Below are 26,606 nucleotides of genomic sequence, written 5' to 3'. Positions count from 1 at the left end.
TAACCCACATCTTTAGGAAATAGATACTGACTAAAGTTTGGTTTCAGAAGGCAGATAAAAAGGCAAACAATAGGACTAAAAAATGGCGCCTTGCAAAATTGTTTGTATCTCTGATATTTTCTGCTTTGTTTTGCTTCACTTTGCAACCAACTGTGTTTTTTTATTGTAGAGTGGAAGAAAAGCGATACTACTACTAAAAAACCTCAGTGTGGATTCATATTCAGGTCATTTACCAAATACATTTCTAAATCAAATCCTTCAGAAGTAACTCAGCTGCTCTATGAAAGCCTCAGAGGCTTGTTAGAGAACAAACAGCATCTTGAAGAAAAGAGAAGACTGGTTTGATTTGCACACTGTCCTATAAACACCGTTCCCACAGTAACACACGCTGCAAGAATCATGTTTTTTTTTTCCTTTTCTTTAGTGACCACAGCATCCCTGTGGTCACTAAAGAAAGCTTCAGGTTTTGTAAAACTATTTTGAAAACCAGGTTTCATTTTCTGCTTACTTCACATCTCTGCACTACTGTTCTGGTTTCTCACACTTAATTCGTTGAAGTTTAATGTGACAAAATGAGAGCTATGAATACTTCTGCACCCTTAAAAGAATCTCAAATGCGAAGGACCACAACAGGAAGCCTTTGTTCGGAGCTCCTCTGAAGCCTCTCTTATCTGTAATAAAGGTAAGCTGCCAGTCCAATCAGAGCACAGGGTAGAGGGAACAAAGGGGTGAGCTGTAAGCCCAAGATGGCCCAGGATAGCAGCGCATTAACCAGCATGGAGGAGGAAATGACAAACAGTCTGGTGATCCCGCTGCCGTGTTTGAGCACCACAGACATCAGAAGTCCGTTTGCTGCCTGCCCTGCGATGATAAGCCACACCAGCCCAGAGTAGCCCTCCAGAAACCTCCGGTCGCCCCTTAAGGAGGAGAGAGAGGTCAGTCCGTTGATCGCCACTCCAAACATATAGAGGTAGAGATTCTGAACGCTTAGGGGCAGCTTCTGGCTCTTCAGCATCCTCTCTGTGTAAACTGCAGCCAGTCCTGAAACGCCGCAGTAAACCAGCACAAGAAAAAGCCCCCAAGCGGTGATGTGGAGCCTGGGACCCTCATGGACTTCAGGACCCTGTAGATCCAGGCTGCTGTAGCTGTGGAAGCCCCCTGCAGCCATGAGGAGCCCCAAGGCGACCCACTGAGCGGACCGCAGCCTCTTCCCCAGACAGACGGAGTACAGCAGCGCCGTGGAAGCTATTTTGAGATTAGAGAGTATTTGGAATGAGCTGGGATCCATGTACGCCTGCATGACAACTACCAGGTTGTTGTTTAAGGTGTAAAGCACAGCGGGGACGGCGTAGGGGGCCACCAGGAGCAGGCGTGGAGGAGATCGCAGGGCCGACGTGGAGCCTGTGAGAGCCAGGCTCAGAGAGGAAATGAGCAGTTTGGCAAACTCAATCATGAGGACGCAGGAGGAGGCGCTGAATGGGACTTGACCGTCTACTTTGGTGAGAGCGATAAGCGGTGCATGAGAGCCGTAGATCAGCACCATCAGGCCCAGGAGGAAACCCCACTTAACCCCGCTCGCCCACCGCCTCTTTATCCTCGCCGGGGATCGATGCCCCACATTCTGAATTACAATCATTTTAAATCACACAAAATGAACACTAGCTGTAATAAAAATTAACTTCAGTGCAAGAAAAAAAAAATTCAGTCAGTCTTCCATAAATATTATTTTCCAACATAATCTATGATAAAACCTCGACAATAAATGTGTTTCTAAACTAAACGGAGAACCTGTGTGATGCATGAGAAGCACATTATAATCCAAAGGCCTTAACATAAATATAGCTGCTCGATCTGGGAAAAAAAACAAACCTTAAAACCTCACAGGCACAGAGACATCCATCTGTGGAAACAAAGAAATAAAAGCAGCAGCAGCTTTAAACTGAACCCAAAGCAACAATGAAAGCGACTGGAGTCTTTGTCTTTAGGTCCCCCGTGGAATTCCACTTAAAGGTAGTTCAGCTCAGTTCCAGCACCTCCCAGAGCTGCACTTCTTCTTCTTTATCATCTAGTGCAGGTCAGTCCAATTTACTTTGGCCCCTTTTTCATTGTGCTCACGTAATCTCTAATGGTCCTTTCGATGTTTGGCACCTGATAGTTCTGAGCAGCATAGATGCCGGTGAGAGTTCCCAGCAGCACTCCCAGGAAGGCAGAAGAGCGCAGCTTGGCCACCACATAGCCGGCCAAAAAGCCCTTCAGGAAGGGAGACCCCAACACTGTGCTTCCCTGCAGAAGGAGATATTTGATTAGTGTTTTTAGAATATTGGCATGTAGGAACGGGTATGTTACTGTAACAACATTTTTAAAATGTGACGCTTTGAAAAAATGCTTAGTGTTGCCTTTATACGACTTATATAGGTATTTAGGTTAAAGTCCTTTTAAGGAGGTGCTAAAATGTGAAATGACTTGTTTTCTCCATCACTGAGTAAACTCACACTGCCAGTCAGCTGGCTTCAACAGTTGGATCTAAAATAATCTGCATTGATTCTTCTGCAACATTTTAAATTTATTTTAAGACAAAAAGAAAAAGAATTTTTTTTAACTAAATCAAATAAAAAAATTCATCCATGTAACCTGCCCCATCTCAACAAGATTGCCTGTTTAAATAGCGATTAAATAAAAAAAAAGAAACAAAAATATATTTAAATATAATTATCATTGCCATTTTTAATATCGTTTCTGTATTTATGATCAAAAATGTTTACACAAAGCACATCACTGATGGACAGAGTTTTGTTTCCCAGGCAACGAATGATGCAACCGACCTTCAACTTAAATCAAGTAGGCGACAGCAGCCAATCAGAATCCAAAAAATTTAGGTTTCACTAATTAATTATCACAGAGAGGAGCCACTCAGAAACAGCAGCCTTACCATCACATGTTAATTAAACAGCCACCAGCCACAAACACCAAATAATTATAATAATTGTTCCAACAGAAAAGCAGCAGGTAGTTAAAAAAGGGCTAAAAAAAAAAAAAAAAGATCAGGGTTTTTTCTCCTCTTTTTTTTTAATTTTGTCGCAGGGGTTTCATTATTTTTTTTGCTGTGGTTCACCTGAAGCCATCGCTGCTGTACTTACACTGCATGTGGAGTACCTGCTTGATGAGATCAGCGGTTTGGAAAGCAAGAACAAGCACCTGGTGTTCTCCCAGTTAATCTGTGGCATATCTAACCCGCATGCTGGCAGCCAAAGGTGCCAAAAGTAGCCCAACATTGCAAAGGATCGCTAAAAGATGCTCCACATCTTTCAGAGAGGCTTGAACAACCCACATGGGAATGTAGAGCTATGAGGAATCCCACAATCCTTTGCGTGACAGGATGTATAGGCCCTAATCACATTATCACTAATCTCAGAGTTTTAACAAAAATACATAATTTCTTCCCTGTTTCAGTTCAACTGTCTAAACCTCCTAATGTTTTGGGTTTTATATTGCAGAGCTTCAGCTGTTCTCTGCATATGTGTAGCTGATGTTATTGTTTGGAAGATTGTAGTCTCAATTCATCCAACATCAGCTATGTTTAATCAATGGTGTCCAGAATGCTAAAGGCTGTCCTCATCTGGCTCCTTCCTTTCCTATACAGAATAGTATTATTGCTGTTCAGACCACAATGTTTCATCCACTGGAGGTTGAGGAGCACTGGAGCCCACGCCTTATTAAATCTCCTGAAAGCAGCACTGCAGAGGCAGCAAAGTACAGGATGCCGAGCTGAATTTATCCCTCAAATCCAGAGCTATGATTATCAAGACCTGTGCAAACACCAAAAGTTCTGTTTGAACCAAAACTTCACCTGCAACAGCCACTGTTCAGTCCTCCAAGAGTAACAGTAGACAGTTTTAAGGCATGTGTAGCAGAACTGAGAAATATCAGCAGTAAACCTTAACAAAAATACAAAAACACTTAAACATTAAAACGTTACCTCACAGAACCCGTTTATATTTAATTCCTCTCTGATTTTGGGGTACAATATACTTCTACTGTTGTCAGGGGTCATACAGAAAACTTTTCCAGGGGCCAGAAATGGCCACCAGGGCCTACGACCCCCTTATGATCAGAGTCAAACAATGTTTGAAGTCTAACTGGCTCTAATCAGTGACAGTACAGTTTATATCTAAAAAAAAAAAGATTGACGCAGCATTTGTAAATGCAAACAGGTCAATAACATTAATTTCTGCTTCTAGAATAACTGATTAATGGATATGCTAGAAAAACAATCAACAAAATAATAAAGTAATGTTTTTATAAGAAATCAGCAGCTGGAATAAAAAGATCCAACATGAATCATAAATATTTTATAATTCCCATTTTATATATTATACAATTACTAAAAGGCATTTTAATCTATGCAATGATTTCTCGAATGTTTCAATAACAGATTTCTGAAATGATGCAGACCTAAGGGCTGGTTATCCTTCCGCAGCAGTGTGATGCAGTGAGCTTGTCACAGATATTTTTTATTTATGCCCAAAATCGAAGCATGGTCTGTGCTATGTTGTTCCACGCCACAACGCAAGAGGAAGAATCAGGAACTAGCTGTGGGTCTAGATACAGCCGAGGCAAAGTAGGGGCAAGTTTGTGCGACAACAGTGGGACGTGAGGGCAAATAAGAGCAGGGATCCAGGTGGAAAAAGCACTTTGCTCTTCTAGCTGGTGCAACTTCACAAGTCGTTTTCCACAATGGCGGTCATACAAACAAAACAAGCCGGTAAGCTACCAAACAGGAAACATGCATAGTGTAGAACGGATGTAGATTTGACCAATCAGAGACCTCCTGTCTGCGGTCACCTACAATTTTGGAGAGGTGCAGCAGAGTGTCTGCAGAAGGGGCTGAGGGCACATTTGCGTTCACTGCAAACACACGCACACCTGGTTTCTGCGCATAAACCAGCCTTTAAGGGAGTGGCGGCCTAGTGGTTATGGCATAAATCTTGGAATCCTGAGGTTCTGAGTTCGAGCCCCACTCCCACAGACTGCCACTCTGGATCTCTGAGCAAAAGACCCTTAACCCTGGCCCCGCACAATGGCAGCCCACTACTCCCCAAGGGAATAGGTTAAACGCAGAGAGTGATTTTCATTGCTCTGTACTTGTAACACTGTAATGACAGTAAAACCGTAAAAAAAATAAAAGTAAATGATATTTTGTTTAAAGTTTAATGTCTCCATCAGATTAGTGATCAGGGGCAGCCCTGACAGCTCACCTGGGGAATGCCTGCGGACACCTCGCTCTCCACTCTTCTCTGGATCGCCTCCAGCTGAAGTTTTAGCTGAGTTAGATCTTTTAACTGTCTCAGAGGATCCTAGAAAAAAACACATTTCAGATTTACTTTCTATATAAGAAACCACGATAAATCCAGAGATAGTAGAACTAACTGATTTTAACTAACCATGCTTTATAACACAAGTAAAACGCGGCAGTATGTCTGCCTCGTTAACCACACATACATACACAAGTTCCTCTGAAGTTTTTTTGCCTTGGTGTTCAAAGGGTCGACTCTTGTCTCTCCCTGAAAGCCCCACTCGTGACTTTAACACATAACAAACTGAGAGACACCGAATGTCCACGATCCTCTAACTACTGCTGTCAACTGCAACAAAAACAGTAAAGTAACTGAATTTTTAATAGATTAAATGCCAGACACCACTTACTCACCTTGTCATCCGCCATTTTTTCTCGGTCGGTTTACTTCTTCTGTGCATTGGGAAAAACCTAGAAATGCAACACCGCCCCCTACTGGACTAATGGTTAGGAAAGTACATTGGATGAACTAAACAAAAAGAGACAAGTAATTGGTAGAACATGTCCGTTTCCACAAATTGATTTCTCCCATTACCCTGTATAGATATATATCTATATGTCTATATTTGCAATGTATATGTTACCTCAAATGCAATGGCGTAACGACACAACAATAGGCCCGTAAGCAACATTATCTGGGTGGGCCCCAAATGAATTAAAACACCACAATCTATACAGAAGAGGATTAGGGCCACTGAAAAAATAAAAAAGTTAACTGATTTTTAAATTTTATTTCAGTTTAATATTGGGGGAAGAAAAATCAGAATTCTGAATTTTTTCTCAGAATTCTGAATTTTTTTCTTAGAATTCTGAATTTTTTTCTCAGAATTCTGAATTTTTTCCAATATTAAACTGAAATAAGATTTAAAAATCAGTAACTTTTTTTTTTTTCCAGTGGCCCTAATCCTCTTCTGTAGTTTTAAGATCTTTTTTGCGGTTTGAAATATATTATATGAGTGTATTTTTTTTTTTTTACCAACCGTCTAATAAACTATACACAATTATAGTTATAGCTTTGCTATTGGTCTTGTGTTTAAATGGCTCACCATCATGTTGAAATATGGCATGTGTTGCGGTGTAAATACGGTCTGGTCAGACGAATTAGTATTGGGTTGGTTTAGGAGAAATTTTTCACACCCTTACATCTGCAAAGAGACGTCCCAGTCTACAATTGCGTAGGGGGCCATCCAGGTGTCAGTGACGGGGCCCCTAAGCAACTGCAGTCTCTGTTTACAGATAGTTACGCCATTGATCAAATGCAATAGATTTTACAAATTTAATATGATACATTTGATTAATAATATTTTCCTGAGTTTCTTGCTAATTATGGATGCATTTCCTTATACAATTATTATTATTGTTAAAATAATTGTAGTACATTATTTTGGTTGGACAGTCTGAAACAGCGCCCCAATGTTTTATTATTATTATTAGTTTTATTTATTTTACTTAAAGTCAACAATAACATATAAAATATACAGATAAACAAATAAATATGCCAGGGAGTATAACAATATAATACAATAAACAAGTCAGGAGGAAAGACAAACAAACTTACAAATATATGTGTTTAGGAATGTCATATATATGAATGTATATAAACACAAATACATACATATATTGGTCAAATACTTATATCTTCTACGTCGATAAATTGTACAGAATTTTTAGTTGGGAACAGATTGAAATGGCTTTTTTGTGCCTTTTGGTGAGAAGAGGGTTTAAGAGTACTAAAATATTGTTTAACTTCAATTAAATAAACATTATTGTCTGATTTTTTTTTATATATATATAAACTTTAAATTCATACAACTGAAGTTTAAGATAATTAAAAGATTGATAAGCAAAGGTTTTGGGAACATTTTAATTTGCAGCTGAAAACCAAATATAACATTTTCCCAACGAAGAACAGCGCCCCAATGTGGCTGTAGTTGTTAAACACTGCTAGACTAATTTTTACGTGTCAAAAACGTCTCACGTGATTGGATAAGACGTATCTATCGCGATATCTAATTGGACAAAGCCCATGGCAACAAAGCGCCATGTTTTCTCTTCTCAGACGTTATGCGAGCTAGGACTTTTTAGCTATAGCGGGTCCTGGTAAATCTTTTCTAACGCATAAACATAATCGTGGCAGATTTAGTCGCCGTTTAAGCAATACCAGGCTTCCACAGCGAATCCTAACTGAAGCTGAAACAGTTTTTTAAAGGTCGGAAGAACGCAGGTAATGTTTCAACAAGACGGAATTTCATTGGACAATTGAGTCGGTGTGCAAGCAGTATTAACACACGCCATTAAACCAGAGGATTTTACATGCATGTATTATTTTTATGTGGTTAAGTTGGTTATACTTTTCCTCCTGCAGAGTTTAACAGTGTTCAGCCTTATTTATGAGACGTATTTATTCAGCACCATTGCCTTCCTTTTATCTAACTAATGTTTCTCATCTACTTTAAGTAACATTATAGTCAAAAATAAATGCATTCTTCAGTAACCAAATGCAGCACTATAGTTTAATACGGGTCAATTCTATTTTATTTCGCCTCTATCTTTTAAGTAAAGCCTATTCATTTTTGCCAGTGTCCTGGACTCATTGAAGCCATGGAGGATGTGGAGGTGATGGAGGTTGTGAAAGTGACTGAAGAAGTTGAAAGTGAGAACAAACGAATGGAGATGACTTCCCCCAGAAAGAGGAGGAGCAAGGCAGAGGAAAACGGTCTGGAAAAACCCAAGAAGCCCAGGTGATGTGGATGAATTTACCTGTAATTTGCTGGACCTGGAATAATTCCTGTTTGTTCATTTTCAATGTTTGATTTTTGAACTTTCTCAGGTCTGCCTACATGCTGTACTACTTTGATGTTCAGCAGATTATGCAACTGGGAACCCTGAATCTGCCTCAGTCGGAGGTTAACAAGCGAATCAGTGAGAGCTGGAAAAGACTTAGTGTAGCTGAGAAGAGCTACTACCTGGAGAGAGCCAAGTTGGAAAAGGAGGGGATAGATACAGTACGTATCAATGGATCTGTCAGAAAATTATTTGTGAAACTATCTGGAGACAGATATATATATATGTCGATTCTAAAAAGCTTTCAGCAACTTCCTCATTAGTGTTTTTTTTTTTCCTTCAGACATCTCAAGGCTCCTGCAAACACCTGCCAGGCTTCCGCAAAATCCTCCCCAGAGCCAATTGCTTTCTGCTGCCAAACAGCGCCGCCTCTAATTATCAGTCTGCAGGCTCTCGCTCAGAGGGGACCATCAAATTACAGGACCCTCCAGCCGAAGAAGGCTTGTCCTCTGTCGCCCTCAGGGTCCCTGAATGCCAAGTGGAACCTGTTGGGTTGGCTGCCGAGGTGCAAATCTCAGAGCTCCCTTCTGTTCCTAGTGACACAGCAGAAGAAACAGTGGAGTCATCCTCTGTTTCTCTCCAAAGAACTTCACTCAAGCCTTCGTTGAAAACCCTGACCTCCACAGACACCCAAGACTCACAGGGTTCTGCTGATGAGACGCTGCAGGCTGTAACTGTGAAAACAAAATCCAGTGGGGTAACGGTGCAAATGATGCCAAGAGAAATTACACAGATGCTAGCCATTGTTCCCACACAGGTGAATCTTCAGCTTCATTACTCTCAGACCTGAATAATTTACAAGTAATAAAACACAATTAATATGTTTGAACTAATTTCCTTTGATCAAGAACCCTCTGGAGCCCCGACCTTTAGCAGGCCTCAGTACTCTGCAGCCGGTCATGATGATATCTGTAGGAGCCAAATCGGATCAGGTTACCAGACCTTCTTACAAAATGGTAATAACCTACATCATGTTATTCATCATATTTGAATGGAAACTGTGATTAAAAGATGTAAAGGTTACTGCTCTCTGTGTTGCTGCAGTCTTTAAAGACTTACACCAGGAGAGGTCGAGGGAGGTGTCTAAATCCTGGCTGCTCATTCATGTATGTCACTCGACACAAACCGCCTACATGTCCTGAATGTGGGAGCCATTTGGGAGGAAAATGGACACCTGCTGTAAAGGTCCAGTTGCTTCTACCAGAAAATACTTCATTTAAAGTTCACAGTTGGTTCTGACTATATTAGTGTTTTTTTGTTTTTGTTTTTTTGTTTTAGGCCAAAAGAAAACAAGAGAAATCTGGAGCTTCTAAGCTAACAACTGACAACAAGAGTGGGGAGAGCCGCCAGGCTGCACTGAATGTTTCTGCAGACATCAGTGAAACTAAGAAAGAAGGACAAGCAGATCAGGGTGACGTCAAACAACCCGCACATTTAACTGCAGCGCCCCCAGAGGGCAGCAGCGCCACACCGCTTCCTCAAGTCTGGTAAAGATCAATGCTAAATGTGCTCAAAGGATGCTGGTAGTGACAGTTCTAGACAAAATTCACCAGGATGGGAGGGGCCAGTATTTATTTATTTATTTTCTTCACACTGGGATAGGAAAAAAATTTACCTCATTGGCTGACCACTTGTGCTCAGTAATGTGACACGGTGGGCAAGTTGTTGAAATGATGCATTCTACTTCTTATAAAAACATATGATAGCAATGTCGTCTACTGGCTGCAAAATGTTGCAAAAAGCAACATTAAAAATACTAAGGCATCTGAATTTGAATAATTCTAGATTATCTGCTGCATCACTATGTTTCTAAGAACTAAAGAGATAGAACTTTAGACATAAAGCCCATGTCTGTGGTCAATAAATAAATATTAGATTTTACAAAGCATTATGTTTATTATTTGAAATATTATTTAAATATACATTTAGAAATCAGGAATAGCACACATTTCTTTTTTTTTATTTTAAATGACAATTAGTTTTAACAAATTCAGTTAGAAGTTAAGTAAAATATTATCAAATAAACTGTTAAGATAGTAAAAAATAAATTGATGCAAGGTAATGTGGTGTCTGTTCCAGGGCATTGATGTGTTTAATTAGTATTATGTCATAGTTTCAGGGGCCAGGAGCTGTTTTACAGGAAAACCAGTATCTGCTGTTCATTTCACTCATCCTTTATTTGGTATCTTTCCGACTTGGTTTGCGTCTAAGGTTAGCTTTAGCTAACCAATTTCAGATAAACTGGTAAAACTAATACAAGGAAGAAAAAACCCCACAAATTTAGATAAAATTTCAATATAGTTCTGATGTTTGCAAATATTGATGCATTTAGCAGACACTTTTATCCAGAGCAACTTACAAAGTAGGCATGAACATAGCGTGAACGGTCTTGCCTAAGAACCCACACTGGCTCTTATTACCCCAGCAGGGCTTCTAACACAGGGCCTCCTATCCGTAAGTCGGGTGACTTACAACTTGAGCTAGTTAGCTTTAGCTCCCCTTTGTTTTCATTTAAGATTAAATTAAACCACTTCTATTTGTCTTCCTGCTTTTTATTGTATTATTTTCTTTTGTGCTATACCAAGGACACAGATAAAAGGAAGCTCTAAAAACCCTTCTGAGAAAGCAGTAAAGAGCAGTGGTGTTGTCCAGAAGAGGCCTGTGAGACCTATCCTTCCTGCCCTCTATAAGCCAGGTAACCCTGGACAGAGATCAGATCCTCCATCACATGCTGTGTCAGCGTGAGGATAAGCTGTTAACACCTGAGCCGACATATTTGTTTGTTTTTGGGTTGAATCGCAGGCGGTGCCGTCATTCAGATCTTGCCTGTCCCGCCTGAAAAAGAAAAACTTCAGGGTGTTTCCAAAAACAAGAATGCATCTGAAGGTATGCTACATGTCGTTCCGTTGTTTTCAATCATGATTTTACACATGGTGCTAATTTAGTCACACTTGTGACCTTTGCAATACACGGTGGAGAAATTAGATTTTTTTAGATTTCTGTCTCTAGCTGCAGCGCCTCGGGAGAGTTTGTCGGGTCTTAAACCCAGCACTTTAAAGCAGCTTGGTCAGACCGTCCCAACGAACTCTACCAACCAGGTTAAAATCCACAAAACACTGACAGCTCAGAATAAAAGAGACAAAGTCAAGATTTCTTCACTTGCTCCTCCTTTTTCTGCAGGACCCCTCTGCTCCTGCAGACAGAAAACAGCATGTCACCTCATCCTCTGACAGAGGTGTGAATGTTGTGTCCCTGATGCCTTTTAAACATACGGTTTCCTGCTTTGTAAGTAAACTTAGAGTTTGTGAGGAAGATTAATTTTTTTTAATGTTTCCATGATATGTTTTAAGGTTTGTTTAAGAGATCTTTTTTCTTGCATGCTTTTGTAGGATTTGGGGCTATCTACAGCACGAGGACGGGGCCGCTGTAAGAACCCGGCCTGTGACTACATTTATAAGAACCGCCATAAACCTGCTGTTTGCCCCAAATGTGGCAGCGAGCTGACCAGAAAGAATACCACATCTCCTAAGGTAGGACAAGCCCTACAGGTGGTGCAGGTAGCATACAGGCTGGGAACGTAATACAGACATTGCATGAATTTATTTTAACTTTACATCAAAATATGTAATCTGCAACATCTGCGAAATTTAAAACCCAAATCTATCGAGATTTGACGGCCAATCTGGGATCTCCGCGTTTAGAGAGCTGCTACCTACAGATTCTCATATAAAATTTCTCTTTAGGTACGCAAATATTTCTTTCAAGATATACTTCTACTATTTTCTCCAAATATCGTAATGACTGTTTAGTTTCCAGTAAATTGACCTTTTCTTTAGAATCTTTTGAGAGTTGCAGCATCAGGACCATGAAAAAAAAATGGTATCTAGATTGGTAAAAGTCTATCCAAACGGCCAAACATACAGAATACATGCATTCGTCTTGAAATAACCTCCGAAATATGGCATCCTAACAAGCCTTTTTAATGTTTTTGCTCACATTGATGTAGGAATTATGACTGCACTTTAATGTACAGTGCAGCTGTAGTCACAAACTTTATTACTGCACACTTAAAATTCACCATCTTAAAGACAATCTAAGTCTTTAGGTTGGAGGGTTATAATGAATATTATTGCTGTAGCCTTGCAGCAAGGACGTCCTGAGTTCAAACCATGAGTAAAAAAAAAAAGAAACCCCATTTGGGATCTTTCTTTTGTAGTTTGTACAGTCTTTTTTTATGCATTTTGTGTCTCTCTGGTTACCATGACTACCAGGTTCATTTTTCTCATTAAAATTGCTTTTAGATCTAAATGTGTTGTTTGTTCCTGGAAGGATCAGCAGGTGGATAAAACAGAGAGTTTTCATGTTAGTATTTAGCATGGTTAGCATTAATAGCTAGGCAAAGCAGAGTCTTTGTTCCCTGTAGAGAACTGTAAGATTCATAAATGATGGAAGTTTCCAAATTTAGCGTCTTCCCTGACAGGCAGGTAAAAGGGATAAAAATGGGAAAGCTAAATTCAGCTTTGTTGCTCTCTGCTTAGATGGGTTGGCTGCTTGCTGATACGCCTCCATAATAACTACCTTTTTCCTTTCTAGAAGCTCTTAATGGCTTTTTTGGCTCCCTGACTAACTGAGCTATTATGAACCGCATTGCCCCTTCTTCCCTCAATACTACCAACCTCCATACAACTTGATCTAGTGTGACATGGTTTTCCTTTTGATGCATCATTGTGCTGTTAATGTTATTCATTTCTTGTTTTTCTTTCCTTAGCCTGAGACTTTGCTAGATCCCTATCAGGAGCTGAGTCCTGCCCAGAAGGACATCCAGCGGCAGAGCACTCTGCAGTTAATCCGCAGCATGCTGCAGATTCCTGAGAGCGAGACGGAGCTTCAGGAAATAACAAGAATCATCCAGGAGCTGAACAGTGTTAAAGTTGTTTTGGTTCGTAGTGGTGAGGAAAACAATGTCGACACTGAGACGCTCTTTGAGACTGGGTGGCCTCAGTTTTATGAATCGGCAGCTACACACTGCGGCCTGTGTAACTACCCTCTGTTCAAAGGGGGGCAGGGGTAAGGGTGCACCTGAGAAGTCTTTCCTTGTTTAGCGTTCTGTCTCCAACCATGTTGTTGGTTAATCAATCTGTGTGTTTTTATGATCGGACCCTGCAGTACCGTCGCAGGGCAGGAAGACTGCTGGCTGCTGACGGAGACTCTGATGCAGACGGCATCTCTGCAGCTTAAAGTGTGTCCCAACGTTAAATGTTTGGCCCTGCACTGCTTCACAGATCTGCATCCAGGTAAACACAATCACTCAGCAGCTGCACCTAATAAGATTTTATTGTAGTTTCATTTTGAGGTAAAATCAGTTTTTTGAGAGACTTCTGAGTGATCGACTGTAGAACAAAGCTCACCTGGTCAGATTTTTCTAATTATTCTCATTTACTCAGATTTATCAACTGGCCTCTAGGGGGCACCCCAACCTAAAACATATTGGGTGTCAGCAGCATGAATGTCTTTTGTTGTTGTTGTTTTTTTAACCTAGTTTCTTCTAGTTTTACTCAAAGTGCGCATGTTACCAAAATCCTATTTGACACATCTTTTATTAGTACATAATAAAGGAGTTATATTTTTAACATACATTTTAATTGTTTTTTCATCTGAGACCGCAGTATTTATCTTTTTATCTCAATTTCAGCGTTTTTGATTAATTTAAGAAACAGAAGGGTGAATGATAAACTGTTTGATTTAAAAGTTGTTTTATCTGTAAGCAGCAGGCATTATGTTGTTGCTAGGTTTATGTTTTTTTTCTCTAAATGTATCTCTGAACATCTCATTCCTAATACCCTGTAAATAAACAGTTTTTATTTCTCCTCACATGCTTTTATGTATTATTTGTAGATCTCTCCAATAATAATTGTTAAAGGATGAATGTAATGGAACTAAATATTAGCTGCCAAACTCTACGTTAGAACAGTTAGATATATTTGTATGAAATGTTGTTTTTTGGTTTGTTTAGGTTTGTTCAACATTGGGAACCGACTGCTTGTTAGTCTCGACTTGTTTCTGAAGGTCAGAGCAAACATCAAACTGGGCCAAACTCCATCTCAGGCTGCCAGGTCTGTTTTTGACCAAATCCCAAATCATCCAGGTAGATTCCAGATTTACTCTGCACGCATTTATTCATACAGTTAAGTTTGTGTTTCGATCAGTCTTTCAGTGTCTTTGGTCTTCCATTAGTCCACAGTCTGTCCTCAGAGGGATCATCTCAAGTTCAAGAGCTTTTCCTGTGCGGTTACTGGGCCTTTGAGTGTCTGACAGTGCGGGATTACAACGACATGATCTGTGGTATTTGTGGCATTGCTCCAAAAGTTGAGATTGCACAGAGGGACAGAAAATATGCACTGGAGCTGAAGAATGTGGAGGTGACAGAGCGTGAATATGATTTTGCAACTCATTTAGCAGCTTTGGAAAGATCTATGAGCCTATTTATTTCATAACCTCTGCAGTTCACCTGGCCTGAGGGTTCAGTCTCAGATGAAGTACTGGTGGATGACTTCTGGCTGACCATGGAGGGCGAAGCGATCGAGCAGGCAGCTTTCCCTGCAGACATCCCCATCACACAGATGGATGCTTCCATCATCGCTCCATTTGCCCCCCCTTTGATGAGGAGCCCCACAGTCATCAACACAGAGAAGGACAAACTCATGGCACAGATACAACAGCCTGCAGGTTTTTGTTACTCTTGCTTTAGAAGGGAGAATTAAAAATGTAGGCCCCTGCATGAATAACATATTTAATGTTGTTTTGTTGATGCTTGGTAAACTAGATGATCAATAATAAAAATGTGCTCAGATGTAAGGGAAACATTACGGCGTGTTAGTTTCTCTGCCATTCCAACATCTTCAGATTTTTTGTGTTTTCAGGAGATCCATCAGTTTTGGTTCGTCTGATCCATGATGGGCAGCTCCGACTCCAACAGGTTGAAGATCACAGCGAGGAGGAGCTGAGAGTGATACTGGAGTCCTGTGGGGTTGGCCTGGCTACTGGCTCCACTAAGGTGTGTATTGGTGGGGGAAAGACTAATGTGTGGGTGTATCCTCCTCTCAGCTTATAGGAGCCTTTAAGCAAATTATTAACCCCCTTTGAACCCTTTTATTTTCACTCTTTGCAGTCATGCACTGGAGAGTTTTTTTATAATGTGATTTAATCTTATAGACTATCACCCTGTAATGCTTCTTAAGTGGAAGAATATCTGTTTATTGATTGAACAATTTTACATAGAAAAAGTTGATAATCAGGCTATGCATGTCTATTTAGCTCTCTTTATTCTAATACCTTGATTAAGACTGGTTCACATGGCAAGATTTTAAAACTGTCAGGGGATTTATTAATACAATTAATCAAATGCAACAGAAAAACACTGCAAACCAAAGGTTAATGAGCTGCAAATGTGTGCAAATACAAAGCATACAGCGAGATGAGCGGCAAATACACGGATCATGCAAACTCCAAAACATGCAAACATGAAAAATAATTGCAACTGGAAAAGGCTGCAAACAAAAAATGCTGCAATCAATAAAACAGAAACAAAAAGAAAACTTCAACAAAACAAATGAAATGAAAACATTCAGCAACCACTAACAGAATACTGTAATCATAGAAACAAAATGATACAAACAGTAAAAACAGCAGCAAACTTGTTCCACGAAACGGAAGTGCTTCAGACCACTAGAGGGTGTTAAACAAAAAACTAATCACATCAGCCCACATAAAACAATTAAAAAAGCTGCATTGAGAAAAAAACCTAGTTGGTAAATTAAGCTCATCCGTCTCTTTACATGAGAATAAAATCACGTAATATGACTTAATATACTGTCAAAAATAACTTAATGTGGCAGTTACACCAATTAAATGTTCACTTCTCTCTCTGACAGCTGCTCCTTTGGTCTACTTTACTCAGACCTGCTCTATTATATGTGATCTTGTAATTTGGCTTCTTAATCATTAAAGTTAACATATTTTTTTTTGTTTCTTTCTTCTGTCTCTGACTTCTAGAATGAGCTTCTGGCCACTCTAGTCAACCTGTACACACATGTTCACAGTGGCCTTTCCACAGCTCCACAGCCACCGGCCCATCTCACAGCAGGCAAGCTCTCCAAGGTTTGCCCCCACAAGGTAAAAACAAGAGCTCTGCTATTTGTATATCCTTTACAATGAGTGTTTCACCTTGTTAGAAGTGTACATTCCTTCTTCAAATTTCCTTTTGTTTTTTTTTGTATTATAAAATTCCCTTCGTAATAAATGCTGGGTGTGAGGTTGGAAGCAAATGATCAAGCAGGTCCTGTACAAACGTTTTGCTTAATGCCCTCTACTTTTCTAACACCCCTTCCTCATCTTCAGAACATTAAATGAAGCTATGCTTTGCCATACAGCACAGCTTAGTGTTTATGTTTACAAATAAAACTGTGTGAAGTTCATTCTGCTTTAAACAGGGTAAATAATCTCAAACCAAGCTCTGGATCGATTCATTCATCTAGGAACTCTGTATTAATTTCCATTTGTGTTATTGAACACTCGTTATGCTCTCTGCTTTTTCCTCATAGTAGCTTTGTTTATAGATGTTCGAGAGCTAACTTTTTTCAGTGTAGTCCTGTTTCTCTGACTGTGGCTGTCTGGATGTGCTCTCTTCATCCTCTGACATGGGAGCTGGCTCGGAGCTCGTCTGCCTGGCTGTGTGTTTCCGGGCCTCCTTTTACAGTCGCTTTTTGTATCTCTGCTTCTGTCTCCTTGAACCCCAGTCGGCCTCGGCAAATGGCCGCTCACACTGAACCTCGTTCTGCTGGAGGTTTCTTCCTGTTAAAAGGGAGTTTTTCCTCTCCACTATCGCTACAAGCATGCTTAGGCTGAGGGATTGCCTTTGAGTCAATGAGTCGATGCAATCAACTGGTTTTCCTTTGATAGAAAACTTTGAATCAATTTGACTGCATGATCTGGTGAACTGTAAAGTGCCTTGAGATGACATGTGTTGTGAATTGGCGCTCTAGAAATAACCTGAATCGATCTCAGGCTAAGGAATTGAATTACTACACTACCTGTCATCTCCTCATCCTGCCTGTAGGTGGTGTGTTCCTCTAAGTACTTGGTGAGAGGAGAGACGGCTCGGGACCACGTTGATCTGCTCCTGTCCTCCCGTAACTGGCCCCCAGTTTATGTTTGCGACTGTCCTCGTCAAGTGGCGCTTTGCACTGATCTGCAGTATCCGCAGATCGCAGCACAGATGTGGGGCAGGAACCAGGGCTGCTTCTCTGACCCCTTCGAAAAGCCAGAAGTGAGTCTTTCCACAAAGTCTGTATCTCAGAAACATTTCTGAAATGAAATCAATAAATTTACTGGAAAACAGATAAAGGCGAGGCATGGCCAGTGCTCTGCACGGATTACCCTTAATGAGCCTCATGCTTTTATTGACTGAAAACACAGGATAGCCATGATATCGATTTGATTCCAATCTACTGTATTATTAAATGATAAACTTCAGGGTTCTCTGCAAATATGATGTTGTGTCTCTGTGTTGTTTTTCTATAAAAAACAATGTATGTTTCAAACCAGGTGGACTTTTGTTTGTGTTTCAGTTTGTGTCATGCCCTGAGCTACAGGACCAGCCGGATGCCGACCTCACCTTGGTGACGGAGAACCAGCAGGTTCACCCCATCACAAAGTCTCCTTCCTGCTGGCTGGTTTGTCCTCCAGGGTCTGCGCAGCAGACCTCTGCCCTGGAACATCACTCTATGACCCACTGCAGAGATCTGGAGCCATATATCAATCTGCTAACAGATCAGGACACTGAGACCAAAGAGAAGCATCACACAGAGGAAGCTCTAAAAGAACAGACTGATATAACAGAGAAGGCCTCTTCTAAGGAAGCAGAGGACCGTACAGACAGTGCAAACAAACAGCCCGTGGTTTTCAACAACGCAGCTTATTATTACCTGTATAACCGCCTGGTAGACTTCCTCAGCAGCAGAGAAGTGGTAAACCAGCAGATCAGCCAGGTTGTGAAGGCTTGTCAGCCTGGACAGGTGGTGATCAGAGATGCTTTGTATCGCCTCGGAGTGGCAGAGATAAACACAGAGAAAGATGGAGACGAGTTAGAGACAGAGACAGGAGAGAATCACCCGATTGTTCAGGGTGATTAGAAAATAAATCAGTGCCGTAAAGAGATTAAGGTGCAGAAATGACTTTAATAATATCCAGGAGGCAAAATAAAGTGCTGGTCACAATTTTTTAATATGACACGTTGAAGTATTAGCCTAATGGCAGATAGATTAAATAAATTTTCTGGTCTGTTTACAGCAACTTGCTTATGTAACTTAAAGGGTGGGATGTTTCACTAAATGGCTCATGTGACCTTATAGCGCCGCTCTAGTGTAAGTTATAGGTCTAGCTCCACGAATGACTTAAAGATACACAGTGTTGCTTTAATACGACATAAGAGTTTAAAAGTTAAGACGCTGCCATTTAGAACCCTGTCAGCTGTACTTCAGAGTATGAAATAATTTTATATACTAACATAAGTATAAGGTCCAAGCTGATAACAAAGCTGCTATGCTCCTTTTTTATTTTCACACATATGTAGAACGTTATCTAAATGTTTTTTATATAAAACATAAAGGATAAAAAATTTTTTTCTGATACTTGACTGAGCAGAATTGGATAATAGTCAAAAGGAACAATTAATATATATTACAGCAGTTTCACAGATATAATCTGTAGCATTTATCATTTAAATTTCATTTTTTAATTTTTAAGTTTCAGTCATAACATTTCAAGAAATATAAACACACATTAAATGTAGCCATTTTTCCCACAATAAGGCCACTAAGTTTCCACAGTGTTATTGTTTTTTTTTTTGTTCCGGAGTGAACCGACCTTTTAATTCTTTTCATAAAGCAAACTGTGATTAAGCTTTCTTTCAGTCAGCTGATCGTTGGCAGCAATTAGTGAGGAAGAGGCAGTGCTGCTACCCAGCTGGAGAAACCTTCCGTCCATTTTTCATATTTAAAGTATTTGTAATATCTATAGATTTGACTTGTAAAGCTCTGAGGCAACAAGCCAGAGAGAAACTTCACTACACCTTCAGTCCAGCAGGTGGCAGGGATGAGAAAACTTGTTCTCCCTTTCTTTACAGTGGCAACCACTTGAGTAAATCCATCAACATAAAAGTTTATTTTCTTTTTCTTTCAAAATCAATCTGCATCGGGCCAGAGTTCCTTTATAACTGCAGGATTTATTTAAACTAACTAATGCTGTCGGTTTGCAGCCGAGTGTGAAGTGGCAGGGATGAGGATCAGTGCCTCCAATTCTGAGACCATGGTCTTGAGCTGGAAAAGAGTAGAGTGCTTTTCCCTGGGTTTGGAAGGATGTACTGCCCCTGGTGGAGGAGTTTAATTATCTTGGGGTCTTGTTTACAAATGAGGGGAAGATGGAGCAGGAGGTCGACAGGTGGATTGGTGAATCGAGAGCTGAGCCAAAAAGCAAAGCTCTCGATGTGCCGGTCTTATCTACATTCCTACTCTCATCTATGGTCATGAGCTTTGGGTCATGACCGAAAGAATGAGATCCCGTTGTGTGTCTGGGCTCTCCCTTAGAGATAGGGTGAGGGATTCAGTGTAGAGCCGCTGCTCCTCCACATCGAGAGGAGCCAGTTGAGGTGGGTCAGGCATCTGGTTAGGATGCCTCCTGGACATCTCCCTGGTGAGATGTTCCAGGCATGTCCCACCGGGAGGAGGCCCAGGGGGAGTCCCAGGACACGCTGGAGGGGATATGTTTCTCGGCTGGCCTGGGAGCACCTTTGGTTTCCCCTGGAGGAGCTGGACCAAGTGGCTGGGGAGAGAGGCATCTGGGCCTTCCTACTGAAGCTGCTACCCCTGTGACCCGACCCCCGGATAAGTGGAAGTAGATGGATGGATAATGCTAAATCAACACAATTAACATTTAAGTTTAAAGCTTTAGACCGTAGAGGATAATGTTTAAATATAATTTCATGAATATTAGCCTAAATATTAGCCTAATCTGAGATGTATAAAAGTCCAAAGTGGTCTGCTATCAGATCCAAAACACAGAGGGAGACTGCTTGATATGGTGGCAGTTTTGCCAGGTAATTTAGGGCAGACATTGTGGCTCAAGGGGAAAAAACAATGATAAAGAAAACCAAACCAAATTAAATGAATATGTGATCTATTGGGAAAATGATTGACTAATAATTTGTCAATGCTAAACATTTCAGTTTTGTAGCCGTGCACCCCCATGCTGTGTCCCAACCAGGTTCATTCCCCCATTATCCCTTACATGTTCAAAAATCAAAAAGTGCTTTTTAAACAGAACAAAGCTTTTTTTTTTAAATAACCATATTAAAGGTGACAGAAACACATCATGACAAAAAACAGTTAAAATAACAACCCCATCATTATAACATGTTATGAAAATATAATTAGATCAGAATTTTAGATAAACTTCAGTTAAGTTATGCACAACATCAGCAACAGGATCCTGTGGATTTTCAGAAAGAGATGCTCGGGTTGGTCAGACCTCCACAGAAAACCTTTAAACGTTTCTGCTCTGAAGGCGGTTTCACGGACTGAACTCTGATAATCTACCTATGTGTGTGTTCTCACTTTTTTCATGTACTTGATTCTCAATGCAATTTTCACTCATAATTTATGCCGCAAATTTAAAACCCAAAGAACTTTCATTTGAGTTGTATTCGATGAAGAGAGGAATAACTTGGTAGAGAGGCACAGAGTAACAATACGAGAACTTGCTTTGATTAAAAACTGTTGTTAATCTGATGAATAAAAAGTTATTTACTGATTGTTTCACAGCGATTACATTCAGTAGATGGATATGCCCACATCTCCCTTAATCCCCCACCATCACTGGTTGCTGGTGTTCCTGTCTGAAGAAAGGTTAAATTTGCAACTTTAAGATTAACTGCACTTATGTGAATCACATCAGCCAATGAAAAGTGTTACAGATTCACATGAGGGCAAAAAATGTTGTCTACATCCAATGTTCCCAGTTACAGTAGCAGAGTGCATCAGTGTAGCCGGTTCAGCGTCACAGCACCGTGGCAGCTCTGTTTGTTTTAAAGCAGAGGCAACAGATTAGTGTTGTATTACAATAGGCTTCCTATATTGGGAAAAGATTTTTTTTTTTTAAATTATATAAAGTTTTCCTCTTATTTAATACTTGTTCATTGAAATTACAGTTTGATTTTAAAGTTTTGCACAGCAAATGTTTATTTACATGCCATTATTGTGTAAAGTTTGATAGTGTCATAAGATTTATACATTAAACCTGCAAGTTACTTGTCAAGCGCACTCTGGTAGCTAAAATTTACAGTTTTTCTTTAAGAAATAAGTTATGATTAGTTTATTAAAATTCATCTGCTTGTCATTTATTAAAGCAGAGCAAACAAATAGAAATATAACTACCCGAGGCTTTTGGTTTTGGAACAAAACTGATTTGAAATATTACACATTTAATAGGCACAAACCATTTTAGCAAAAATGTCCTTGTAGCTGAGAGAAACACTTTTTGCCATTTTTAAACCCCTCATGACTTTTATTTTTGTAATAGGAAAGAATTCATTTCTGCTGAAATATAATTTTTCTTTTAGAGCACTTTTGTTTAAAAGTAATTGAGATCACTATAAATTCCTTGGTCTTCTTATTAATACTTTGATGTATTTTGATATTTGATTTAAATGCGATAAGAGCGTTATCCTCCATTCATGGTCTATGGGATTTCTTTTTATGTTGGCCTAACCTTGCAGCCATTGGTAAGCCTTTAAAAAAAAGATTTTTAAGTTAACATTTATGGAAAAAGAGGATAAATTAACAAACTTAAAAAAAGGATAGATACAATGTGTGCTTGTGTGAGTATGTGGCAAAGTAAATTGAGTAAAAGAAGAAAAAAACAGAAATACCAAAGCAATAATATCACAAGGGGAGAGATCAGATGAGGCCCACTCACATATATGTTAGTGTTTTTTTTTTTTTCTTTTTCTTTTGATTATTCCCTGATTTACAGAGATTTGTTAAAAACAGAGGTGGCAGTGTTCTAATAGCACTGTTGAATAGTGTTAAAATAATAATATTAATAAAACAAGGACTGGAGCTTTACTACTATTGATTTTTCAATACTACTATTAAATTTTTCTTAAAAGCATAAAATCTGTATTTTGTCTGTTTTTTAAAAGTGTCACTGTCAATGATATTGGTTATCAAAAACATAATCTCAACAGTATTAACATGAAATAATAATTAATGACATGTTCTTTTTGTACATCGAAACTGAAATAAGTGAACAAAAGAAAAAATTAATAAAAGCAAATTAGGAAAGAATTAATATTGTCAATAATAGTAATAATAGCAACTATTATTATATAGTAGACTGAAAAAGCTGTGTATTATAAATAAGAATGGAATAATTGAAAGTGTTGGTGGAATATTGGTTTTTAAATAAAGAGGAGTAGAGAGAATCTCTGGTTCAGTATTCTCCACGCAGATGTAAAGGATTAGGTTTTTATTGTTTTATGTAAATGTTTATTTTAGTTTTTCAGTTCATGAGTATATAGTATGCCTGGCGACGACTAAAGCAGCAAGCAAAGTTATTCAGTTTCTTGTTTTATTGTCACGTACTGTTAGGTCCCCTAGCAAGCAGAGAGTTTGACTGGGTTGCTAAAACGGGTAGCATGGATATATGAATTAGTGCAGGGTAAAGAAAATACATTTGTGAATCCCATTTTACCTAAACTGTCACCGGTGTACAGGGCTCTATGGAGAATTCTGTATTAAATTAATGAAGATTTTTGGGGAAGTAGTAAATATTTTTACAGCTTAAGTACAGAAGCCAGAATCTGGAGCAAATGAAAACTTTTTTTCCTCATTAGTTATTGGTAATGCACTGGAAAAATGATCTAGAAATAAGTCAGAATTTCTTAAATTAAGTGTATTTACCCTTAATTTGGGTAGGTAAATTAGATAGTTTGCCAATGGAATGAATATTTTTACTCTTAAAATAAGATAATATGCACTTGATATAAGACAATGCAATTGTTTTTTCTTATCTTAAGTGTAGATTGTCTTGTTCCATTGGCAAAATGTCTCTTTTACCTCCTCAATCCAAGAACAAATGCACTTATTTTAATAAAAAATGACTTATATAGATATAGATTTTTTTCCAGTGTATTGATTAGCTTGAATATTTGATGTTTTATGGTATTCTTTGGAAAGTTTTTCTTAGGAGACTTTATATTCACATTTTTTTATTACTTATTATTTTTGATACTGATTGTTGTCAATATTGATGATTTTAGCTGCAGGAACATAATAAATTAATTAGTTTAGGACCGAGTCCAGTATAAAGAGTATAAATAATGTGTTGGGTTTATTGAGGTGTCTAATGTGTTTATTGCCCTTGTGTAAAAACTTGGTGGTGTTTGGGTAACTTTAACAACTTTGGTTTGGACGATGGAAATTTGGTGGATCTTCCACTGTTAGGCTGTTAGGGCCGAAGATATTGTTACTTCCTTAAAACAAAAGTGCCGTTCCATGGGTTTATCTAAAAATGGGATATCATATATGTTTATAAGTGATTTGTGTATAATTAGAGCTTTTACAGTCTTGATTATTTAATCCTTGGTGTTTTGTTTTTTTCATTAGAAGTGAGTAGATACAGAATCAATGGTTTAAAACAAGGAGAGGTGATGGTGAATTGGTATCATTAAGAATATCAAAATAATTTTGGGTAGTACAGTCATTTTATCTGCCAGTTAAGGGTTGTATTTGTGCAAAGGCTTGTTATGGGATCTGTTGACAAATCCTCCAAAAGCTCAGTTTTAACTCAGACATGAGTGTTGAGTAACTTGCACCTGCAGTTTCTGTTATAATGCGTCCCAGTTGTATCGGGTTTAGGTCAGGAAACCTTAGGTCCTTCCTTCCTTCTTTCCTTTTCTACTTACCTAAGCACTTACTTAAATTACTTCTTTCTTAAGTCAGTAAAATGTATTTATTACAATAAACGCCTTTCACAGATAAAGGATCGCAAAAGCAATGTACTGGAAACAAACAAAACAACACTTAAAATGGAAAATAAACTAAATAAGTTATAATTACATTTAAAATAAGCATTCAACAAAAGACCTGGTTACAAACAATGGGTTTTTTTTTTTGGGGGGGGGATGTTTTTAACTGTTTCGCCAAAGAGTCCACAAAGTCATATAAAGGTAGCTTCCTCCTCTGCTTTAAATTTGGTTCAGGGAACAACTAACATTACTATTTATTCTGAAGCCTGACTTATCAATAATCAAAGCTGCATCAGGAAAATACCACATGCCACAGTAAGCTGTTTCTACGAACTTAGTGGCTCAGGCTTTTCTGCAATTCTGCAGCCATTAAGACAAAACACCAACAACTTTGTTCATTATATTTTCCTTTATATTGGCCTTTATATTATTAAGGATGAACCCTCGACTATATTGTTGTGTCGAGCCTTCATATAAATTTTCCCAAATCTGCCTTCAGCCACACTGGGACAGCTGTCCTTCTGTGCATCTGTTAGACAAATTCAGGTATATAACTGCTCACATGCTAACAATTTTTTCAAAATATACATAAACAGAAAGGGATCAATGTAAATTCTGTCAATTCTTTCTTCTACAGTAAAAGGAAAAATGCAATTTCAAGATTTTTTGGGACATAAATCGCTTATTTTTGGGACATAATTTATAATAAATTAACCTCGCAATGTTGAGTGACCAGTTTACACACAGAAACGGTAAAACAGAAGGAATCCTTTGTAATGATGATTTATTTTGCAGTAGTCTGTATATCTTGATAAACTAGACCCCAAAGACTGATTCAAAATAGAATTTTAGTCTGGGGTAGCAAAATCGATCTATGGTTTGGCTGCTGTGAAATGGTCAGACAAGCTGAAATATTAAGGTTGCTAGATAGATCTTTTGAAACACTCCCTTTTTACAGTTCTGGGGTTTTGCCATTTTTAGAGACGTTATGGGAAACTTTCCAGAAGAAATGCAGAATGGACGACAGCAGAGAGAAAACAGGAAGTGGGGAGAGAAGACAAAGGCCACACAGTTTCTGTCTGCGAAGGAAAAAGAAACAAACTATAAATTTCTCCAAAGATCCACCAACACTGAAGGAGAAACCGGACTTATTTGGTAACGCTTTATTCATCATCTGTATTTGCAGTGATTTGAACAAGAACTGTCTGAAATATTGATGTGCTACAATCTACCACAGTTAAATGAAAATAAAGATAGGTTTCGATTTTGTTTTATATATATATATATATTTATATATATGTACATTATGAGACATTTCACGTGTTTCGTTTCAAACACAAAATGCCGTCGCACAAATATGCAGTCTGCATTGCTCACATAGCTTATGTCATTCTAGGAATCATCATACATTTGGCAGTGTAGGCTTACTGCTACATTAGGAGGACATTTTCATGCAAACATTCACCTTATGCTGGAAGAAAGATGTATTTGCAACTTACAAAATGCACATTAAAAAAATGGAAAAAAGAAGTTCACATTGTCAGATATAAAAGTTTTCTCTGTTCCAAAAGAGAGCCGCAGATTTTCCTGCAGCTAAATTACGCTAAACACTGGTAAATCACTTAAAGTGAAGCGGAAAAATCACATGATTCTAACCACCAATGAGAATTGGAAGTGTGTCGCAAGGAAAACAGCCATGACAGAAGCACAGAGAAAGAAAACAGCATGTCCTGATTTTACCATGTTCGGCCAACAAGGGGGAAATACGCTTGTACTTTAACTGATAGAGGGAGATGAATAACAAACTTAAGTAGAGAAAATCCTACATCAAGCTTTTTTAGTCCAGTTTGCAATTGTATACCTGCTTCTTTTGCATATGTATGCAATGAAACAACTAAAAGGAAGTGATCCTGCTGATTTCAACCTTTACGAAAACAAGATTATCATGTGGCAGTAAAAAAAAATGTAATAAACAAAAGGCCCACTGATGAAAAAAGCTGTGGAAAAAAAAAACATATGTAAGACAAAAGACTGTCTAACAGTTCAGCAGGGGTGATATTTTTAATAGAATGCAGCTATGAAAGCTTGCACACTTGTTGACGTGTTTCCTCCCTCCATGTCTGCAGCTGAGGTTAGACTTGGCCGTTTCTAGTCATGATCTGCACTGAAGAGAGTCACATGTTTTATTGCAGCCGGTCGTCTGTCTGGCGGACGGCACATAGGGCAAAAAATAGCTGAGAGGGTAACAGTCTGCAGGGCTGCAAAAAAAAAAAAAAAGGCCTCATCCCAAGAGTCGCAGCTGATCTTGCTTTTCCTGATTCATTTTCA

General features: G+C 38.9%; 2 protein-coding genes across 2 annotated transcripts; one reads left to right on the top strand and one right to left on the bottom strand.

Moving 5' to 3' along the window:
* Positions 1–461: 461 nt before the first annotated feature.
* On the bottom strand, positions 462–1,673 carry slc35a4 (solute carrier family 35 member A4). Its single transcript, XM_015390953.1, has one exon. The coding sequence runs from the start codon at positions 1,634–1,636 to the stop codon at positions 668–670; it is 969 nt and encodes a 322-aa protein (XP_015246439.1). The 5' UTR covers positions 1,637–1,673; the 3' UTR covers positions 462–667.
* A 5,367-nt stretch (positions 1,674–7,040) lies between these two features.
* On the top strand, positions 7,041–19,613 carry hmgxb3 (HMG box domain containing 3). The gene is made up of 21 exons (XM_015390935.1): positions 7,041–7,061; positions 7,934–8,094; positions 8,184–8,358; positions 8,481–8,954; positions 9,046–9,153; positions 9,242–9,382; positions 9,476–9,684; positions 10,783–10,892; positions 11,000–11,083; positions 11,207–11,295; positions 11,378–11,482; positions 11,587–11,727; positions 12,966–13,264; positions 13,364–13,491; positions 14,211–14,342; positions 14,432–14,616; positions 14,701–14,923; positions 15,118–15,251; positions 16,250–16,369; positions 17,313–17,522; positions 17,824–19,613. The coding sequence occupies exons 1-21, from the start codon at positions 7,041–7,043 to the stop codon at positions 18,385–18,387; spliced, it is 3,813 nt and encodes a 1,270-aa protein (XP_015246421.1). The 3' UTR covers positions 18,388–19,613.
* The last annotated feature ends 6,993 nt before the right edge of the window (positions 19,614–26,606 follow it).

Source organism: Cyprinodon variegatus, unplaced genomic scaffold (genome assembly GCF_000732505.1).
Source record: "Cyprinodon variegatus isolate N-32 unplaced genomic scaffold, C_variegatus-1.0 Scaffold519, whole genome shotgun sequence".
In the NCBI taxonomy this organism is placed as follows: Eukaryota; Metazoa; Chordata; class Actinopteri; order Cyprinodontiformes; family Cyprinodontidae; genus Cyprinodon; species Cyprinodon variegatus.
This window is presented reverse-complemented; position numbering and strand designations above follow the sequence as displayed.

Bases quoted from the DNA above. Each gene is read 5' to 3' on its own strand.
- slc35a4 (XM_015390953.1), bottom strand. From the start codon at position 1,636: ATGATTGTAATTCAGAATGTGGGGCATCGATCCCCGGCGAGGATAAAG.
- hmgxb3 (XM_015390935.1), top strand. From the start codon at position 7,041: ATGGCTTTTTTGTGCCTTTTG. The intron at 9,154-9,241 runs GTAATAACCTAC...GTGTTGCTGCAG, and splicing joins CCAGACCTTCTTACAAAATG to TCTTTAAAGACTTACACCAG. The intron at 17,523-17,823 runs GTGAGTCTTTCC...TTTGTGTTTCAG, and splicing joins ACCCCTTCGAAAAGCCAGAA to TTTGTGTCATGCCCTGAGCT.